The sequence below is a fragment of the Dreissena polymorpha genome, chromosome 13, assembly GCF_020536995.1.
Source record: "Dreissena polymorpha isolate Duluth1 chromosome 13, UMN_Dpol_1.0, whole genome shotgun sequence".
NCBI lineage: Eukaryota > Metazoa > Mollusca > Bivalvia > Myida > Dreissenidae > Dreissena > Dreissena polymorpha.
In genome coordinates this window covers 72,315,208-72,323,361 of record NC_068367.1, presented here as the reverse complement: position 1 = coordinate 72,323,361, position 8,154 = coordinate 72,315,208, and the positions used below count along the sequence as shown (strand labels likewise).

Genomic DNA, 8,154 nt, shown 5'->3' with positions numbered 1-8,154 from the left:
TACCCCCCATCATAACTTGGTATATGGACAAAGACACCCCCTCGGATTACAACGATGATATAAATATCACTGACAAAAGCGTAAGTAATGTTGCAGGAGATCGGACGACAAGCACTCTGACAATCACTCCTTCACAGGAACAGCACGGGGCAATTATATACTGCAAAGTCTCAAATGGGTACGGGTCGATCATATCAGACAGGAAATCCCGTATTGACGTGTTGGGTAAGAATTCCTAACACGTTAGTTTAAGAAAGCGAAACTTCAATAGTCAATGCATGTATAATATTATGCTATTGATGTACAATTATTATTATTTTGTCAAAACCGTACATATATTTATCTAGCAATTGAATTTTAAAAAATGTATCGATATGTATGCCGTTTTAAAAGTATGTCATTTATTTTGAAATGGTGTTTGGTAATATACATACAGTTACATATTTTATTTACCTTTCAATTTAGCCTCGTTAAAGTTTATCCATCTACGCCAACAGTCTTAAACAAGAATGTTATTGTTACAAAAAATATGTGATACAAAACAGCTATGTGATGCTAGAATGTAACTCTTCTGGGAATCAAACGACGAACATATTATGGATTTTAACTTATGGCTACTTCTTAAAAAAATGGAGCTATTGGACTGACATTTATGCAAACAGTAAACATATATACGCTCACCCGCAATGTCGCAAGTGTCTTACAGCAAACGATCGGAAATGTAACAACATATTCTATTACAACTAGTTTACTTGCTAACATTCTACGTAAGTATACTTTAATGTTAATAAAATAATACCACATACATAAATGAATACATAATATGCCATATGTTTAAGTGTCTTAATACTTTAGATAGCATATGGGCACTATGTAGTGAAGTTATTACATGATTCGGTGATCAATTTAGAATGTATTTAACATCCTTACCATTCGTGTCGAGCATAACTGTTTTGATCAGATAATAAATGGCATATGGTTATTGTCGTGCTGGTATCTATACATTAGCTTTGTGTAATGGCCCTATTCCACTACGACAACAAGCCCACGATTCGCTACGATTTCTCACATTTATTGAATCGGGAAGACTCGTGACAGTCTGCGATTCATTTACGACAGTGGAACGATTGAGTTACGACGAATCGTGAGGTTCGGTTGAAGTCTTGCGAATAGGGTCGCGACTTCACTACGATGTGTAAGAATCTACTGCGACTGTACTACGAACGATGCAGATCGGTCAAGACTAAGCTAGGACCTCACCGAACGCACCCATGAATTCGGCGTCAATATCTACTGATATTGATTCTAACACGGCACGCGACTTGTTTTCTATAGACAAAGAAGGAAATAAAGTGTGGGTTATTCTGCAATAAATTATGGGCGGAGCTTAATGTTTCGAAAATAGTTCCGAATAAATAAAGAAAATATTGCAGTAAAATGCACGTGCTTAAATCCCGCTCTCAAAGTAATGAAAAAAATGTAGTACGTACATAAATGTAATGAAACAACAAATTGTATATTTGGTGATAAGTGGCATGACCACGCCTGCTAAGAATTTGTTTGTTAGGAAACGTAATTAAGATAACATTTATAGCATGTCAGCTTTTCAGAAGAATTAACACATGTGACGTCATTTAGTTTCTATGAGTGTTGTTCTCAATGAAAGTGACGTAATTTGCAAAATATTTATGAATGAAAACGACATAAAATGTTTGTTCAATTCAATGACGTCACTAAAAAGTGAACTTTGTACTAAGAAGGGCGGAGTATTGAAAAATATAGTTCACGTCCAAAAGCTTGAAGCAAATCAATCAGAATCGTGTAAGAATAGAAATAATATTTTTCTATGATGGCTTGTTGTCGAATAACCCACAGTAAGAAGTATAGATTCGTGTTATCAAAAAAACTCGTGCTCCGCATTCGTGATTTTATTCCTACGCATCTATACTCCTTACTGTGGGTTATTCGACAACCAAACATGATGGAAAAATATTATTTCTTTATCATTCTTTACAAAATCGTAACTGTTTCGTAACTAAATCGCGAGAATCTTAGCGGGCTCGCAACTCAATCGGGGTAAACTCTTGAGAGTCTTGACAAAGTCGTAAATGATTCGTAGACATATCACGTGATCACCGATTCGCCGACTGAGTCACGAATTACCTTAGATTCCATTACGATGCCCAAGAACGCACTACGACACTGTTACGAGTTAACTGCGATTAAATTCAGTCTTAGAGGTCTTGGTCAAATTTTAAACACGTTTATAAACTGGCCGCGATTTTTTGAGAGCTCACGACTCGCCCGCGACTAGCTACGAATGAGTTAGGACCTTCGCCGATTGAGTTACGAATGTCCCCGACCTTAAAATATTGGAAATCACGACAAATCGTGGGGAATCGGTTCGTAGTGGAATACCCCTATAAGGTACATACAGAATTTAAGCCGGATATCTGTTTATTCAAAACAAGAAAGGTGGATAATGCGATACTATTTTGTGATGAAATCGTCGCGTTGCAACTATATATTGCCATAGTTTTAGCTTATCCTTTACGAATTTGTATTATTCAAGTGAGCATTGAACTGAATCCATATACGACTACTAGTGTTTAGCCTTATATATACTTTTATTTTACAGATACAAACCGCGAAATAAAAAATAGAACATTACAAGTGGTATTGTTTGGTGCGTTTAAAATAAATAATGACAATGTTTCTTTTCTTATACATACATTATATAAGTTCTGTTACTGTGTGTTGTATATGGTGTATAATAAACATTTTATGTTTATTGCATTTAGAAGATACATTTAATATTAACTTACGAAGTATGTAGTCAAAATTCAAACAAATAATCAACATGCATAAAATAATAGTGTTTATAGTGTTCAATGCTACAGCTAAATAATCATGCTATGATCAGCATTATGCAAGTTCAACAGTGTAAACATTAAAAATACAATATGACGGACTTGGAATGAAATTTTAAAGTGCATTGGTTTAAAAATCTGGATGAAATACTCAAGAAATGTATAACATATGTCGAGTTTTGTCTGGATATCATTTGTCATAGTTTCCGATTTCATGAGAAATGCCAATGTGATAGTTACACTTAACATGTTATGTAAGTTTCATTAATATTTTCTTCATTTGTATGCGATTGGTATGTATTTGCACGTTGTTTCGATTTAAATAGTACTTAATATTAAAATCGGCACATTTCGAGAGCAGATTCATTGATTTGTATCGGTTCAGTTTCAAGAAAATGCATCCGCTAGAGATATTTCACTATGACTGCTGCATGTTTATCAATTGTGTTTCTCATACTATGATAGTTCCTTATTCACTCGATGCATGTGCTATATTGCACTTCAGTTCCAGTTGTTATACGACCAATTGATAATGCAACGGTGTTACAAAACAAGGCCTTGTCTGTCACGTGTCTCTACACTGAAGGAAACCCACCTAGGACGAGTGTCACGTGGATACAAGTAAAAACATCTCGCGTTGTCGGAGTCGAGCAAACGCTTACGATTCCAAATATGCAAATCACTGATGAAGGATATTATAAGTGCAGAGTCAACAACACTTTGGAACCTTCAGGTTGCTGTGCACAGACGCCTTACGATGAAACCATGTTTTACGTTGATGTACAATGTAGGTGAATGCTACATGAATAACAGTTCACACGTGTATGTGCGTATAGTTCTAATTATTGTGAGAGAAAACAAAGTTTAAATGCACACATATTGATCAAATGTTGATGCGAGATTCAATAATGAGATAAAAACGGCTACAAATCTAAGGATGGTTTATAGAAACATAAATACCTTTGTTGGTAGCATCGTTATCTTCAAACTACATGTGTATGATTTTAGTAGACCGAACTCAATTACATATTGTAAAATCATGTTAATTATAGATTTTCGTGACCAAGGCAAACCCAAACCGGAGATGCTATTGTTAAACGCTTGAATTGTTTTGTATGTAATTATTGTGTTTAATAATAAAGTAATGTTATATAAAAGTTTCGGCGCTCGGGCTTTTTGTTTTAAATGTTATCGTTTCAAAATGTTCCCCAAGTTAATTTATACCTGGAGTGGTTGATACAAATTGAAAAGAACACTTTTGTAATTACGTATATATATAACAGATAAACTCGTTATTAATGTTTTAAGTTATGTGAACTGCATCTATATATTCTTAGTAGTGCCAATCATCGACAACTCCAAACAATACCAAATGATAATAAGGGATAATTGTATGCTTACTTTTACTTAAAACGACCCCATAACTCGTCTATGCAGTTTTAGGTAACGGATCCTATCCATCGGTCTGGGCTGCAGTAGGAGGGGCTGTAGGTGGAGCTGTCATGATAGTCGTGTTTGGGCTTTTAATATATTGGAAGAAATTTAAACGTATGTATACACTTAGTTGAGTAAACTTTGATTTTGTGATACACCTAATTAGCATTATATAATGTATATACGACAATATTGATTAATAGTGTATAAACGACAATATCGGTTAATAACTATAACTTAAGACAGTTAAAGCATCAAGTTGAATGATTCCATATATGCCTCCTCAATATGAAGTAATATAATTTTAAAACACCTATTAACTGGTGCCCTGCAGTAACTATGCAACAGATCGTAATAAGCCAAGTTTAACACACTGTATAGAACAATAAGGTATTCAGCTGAGAGAAAGTACGCAGATAAAAATCAGTTTTTAAAGAATGAGATTGCTCTCTCTGAATCATTTCTACTGTCCCTGCATTTCAGGTAATCCACCCGCAGTTGCTCAAGTACGATGATTTATTCAATGGACAGTATGTAACAATATTTATTTTACCTTACGTCGTTTTCCCTTTTTTAAATCGTATTTACCTGTCGTTTCATAATTATGATGTTATGACATTTTAACGTTATATATCTCGACAACTTGAATAAGTGAAACCTGTTCATCCGGTCAAGTATCACATCGCGGTAAATCAGAAGTGTGAACACACAAGGCCATGCTTATGGTGGTGTCATTAAAAGCGATAAGCAAATGGCTAAAATGATATTTCATGGTGGGCCAAACTAATAGTACAAGTGACGACTACCAAAGTATTCATTGTTAAATATGTCAGTGTTTTTTACCTAATTTGTAACTAAAGACTCAGTACTTAATGTTTATTGTATGTTTGTGTGGCCTGTTTTACGAATACACGAACGTGTCTGTTTGACAATGTATATGTTGTTTAATATGCAGCATAAACACACGCAACATTTGTACATGTGCAGTATTACGAAAAATCGACAATAATAAATCAATAATATACAATTTTAAACCTCAACATAATGTTGCATTGTTTTACAGATCATGCTTTCAAGTAACATAAATACTCAAAAGTCAACGGATATTTCGCAACCTATATCGTAAAATAAAGTTAACCCCTACAAAATCAGTGTTCCTTATAGCAATATCCAAAATTTCAACTCTAGATCTGGTGTGGTAACATAGATTAAACGAGATACAAAACGCTCGTTTTTAAATTGTTTGTGGCACAATGTATTCCATTTTAATTCCCAGCATTGTGATCTATTAATACGGCACACGAACACTAACGTGGCACATGGTCACGTGTTAAATATCATGGCACGCAAAAAAACAACAAAAAGAGAGTTTTGTATCTTGTTAAATCTATGTTACCAGACCACATCTAGCGTTGCAATTTGGCTAATGCCATAAAGAACATTGATTTGTTATGTTTTAACTTTATTTCCGGAAATATTTACGAAATATTCGTTGATTTGGAGGGTAAATGGGCTTTAAAGGAAAGGTAGTTGATATTTTTTCCAGGAATAACGTCTCAGCTGTCAGTTCCGAGTATGAAAAGTACAGAGTCGCTATGATCTTTTAGTAGCAAATGCATGCCATGACATGATTATTGAATATCTATGTAATGTTGATAACGCCGAGATTTTTTTAATATAAATGAAATCATTCTAACGTACATACATTATAGCCATTCGAGTACTTAGAAATATGTTTGTAGATTAGGAACAGTTAAACTTCAAACTTAGTATTAGAATAATGTGTGGTACTGTTCTCTTTAATGAAGGCAATAAACCAATTGTAATTTTAATACATTAAAACAAAGACGACAATAAACATAAAAATAAGCATATATTCAGTAAAATGCAACTCATTCTGCGTGTTCAAAAGCTTGCATAGTCGTTCATAAAAAGAATTTAAACCTTCGTTTTATTTCAGATTCCCAGAACAGAAGCTAGTACGAAACACTCGCTGAAACTTCTTTTCATGAATATTCGGCCATAACACCAGGCGACATACAACAGCGAAATGTTATAGAACGTGTATCTGATGTTTTAGATAATGATTGTGGAACGGTGAAGGAACAAAAAACACCTATGTAAATTTAGTATTATCAAACAATGAAACTTCAATGTACATGTTGTTCTTAGAGTGGCAACATAATGATAATGAATCATGCAATTAAACAACTTACCAAATGACGTATATTGTAATACACTTTGTAGTGTTGGGTATCTACAAATAGTATGCATGTATATACTGTCCATGATATGTTAATAATTTGTTTAAGAATCAATTGTTAATTGGTTACCACAATTATTCTATAATGAAACATATAGAAACTCTTAACAAATCACGTTTTGAATATTAAGATTATGAACTCACAATTCAGCTTTTTTCTTAACAATACACAAAGTTTAAATGAACCAGTAAATAAAATGTGAAACATATATGGTTTGACTTCTTTACACAATTATTTTTACCGGCAAAAATGGAATTATTCCTAGTTAAAAATAAGTTATCAACTACCATTCATCAACGAGAATATTTAACACCCCAGTAACAGATCATACAATTGTTAATTGCGTATATTATATATTTACTCTTATTTGAAAGCCATCATTCACATGTTAAGTTGATGACAACTCTTCTTGAACAATAAACAACTTGTGCATAACAATTTATAAATAAAATTAAATGTTTGGCCATGAATGGCCAGAACGAGTTCACAATTAAGTTTTTTTGAAAGAATATCTTGATTACACAGTAATTGTCAAATGACATGGTTTAACACAAATATATATTATTTAAAATAATAGTGCCAGTGTTTGTTAGATAATCTAATATGTAAACACAGCATTAGCTCTATTTGATTGTGCCTATAATAACATCATGTACCTTTAGTCGATCATTTTGTATTGTTTTATCTACGAAGTTTCTATCAATATAATATTGACACTAGAAGTCTCAAAAAATAAATTCAAACTTATGCTGGTGTGTGAAATTTATTTTAGCACCAGCTTTCGCATACAATAAGTTCATCATAATAATAATTTCAGTTTTCATAATTCAGTATTGTAATTGTATCATAATATGAGCGCATTGATTTTGCTGATTTATATCTTGCATTATATTGTTAAGACATGGTGAAAAAGTCATAATAATTATTCCATTTACGATATTTCTGATATTTTCTTTTTCAAGTGTATATTCAGAAGTTTGTGTCAGTTATTGTGATACTTGTTTAAAGTTTATTCATTGTTGTTTGTTTTAAATCTGGTTCATAAGATCAACGTTTTATTCTCTGTGAACATGTAAGGATTTTAAATCTTAATACAAATAATATTGAGGTTAATAAAGCATGGGAGACAAATCATTCTGAAAAAACAATGTATGTAAGGCTGACACAGTTGATACCCTTTGTTTGCAGAGTTTAACATCACAGTAAGGCACATGTTCGTTGAAATATACTTAACTTAAATATGGAGAGTGAGTTGGTTCCTTTTTCCTAGTTCCTAATTCCTTATTCGAATAAGGAATAAGGAACAGTTCCTTATTCCTTATTCACGCTTAACATATTTGACTAAGCTTTATAATAAAAATAATGCAAACAATTCTTAATTAAATCAAAGCTAAATAACAAGAATACATTTAATTTGTGTATAACGATACATATTTATGTTTCTTCTTAGCGTTTTAATAGGATTTTTTGAATAACCTTAGCCGGCATTATCTACTTCGAATTCTAACTTCAAATCAACCAAACTTTAAGCCTGTATACTTATTTAACATTTATGTGATATAAAAATGCCATCTAGTACATTTCCT

The 8,154-nt window shown here is 32.7% G+C and overlaps 1 protein-coding gene across 2 annotated transcripts in view; it reads left to right on the top strand.

Annotated features, from left to right (window-relative positions):
• Positions 1-7,010, top strand: part of LOC127856104 (uncharacterized) — an 8,671-nt gene extending 1,661 nt beyond the window's left edge. The window contains exons 3-7 of one of the 2 annotated variants that reach the window (XM_052392093.1): positions 1-225; positions 3,376-3,657; positions 4,308-4,418; positions 4,788-4,834; positions 6,265-7,010. The exon at positions 1-225 is cut by the window's left edge and continues 103 nt beyond it. In XM_052392093.1, coding sequence (XP_052248053.1) covers positions 1-225; positions 3,376-3,657; positions 4,308-4,418; positions 4,788-4,819 — 650 coding nt within the window. In that variant the 3' untranslated portion in view covers positions 4,820-4,834; positions 6,265-7,010. Of the gene's footprint in view, positions 226-3,375; positions 3,658-4,307; positions 4,419-4,787; positions 4,835-5,850; positions 5,964-6,264 lie in introns of those variants that run through there. The other variant, XM_052392092.1, reaches the window with a different exon arrangement.
• Positions 7,011-8,154: the final 1,144 nt, after the last annotated feature.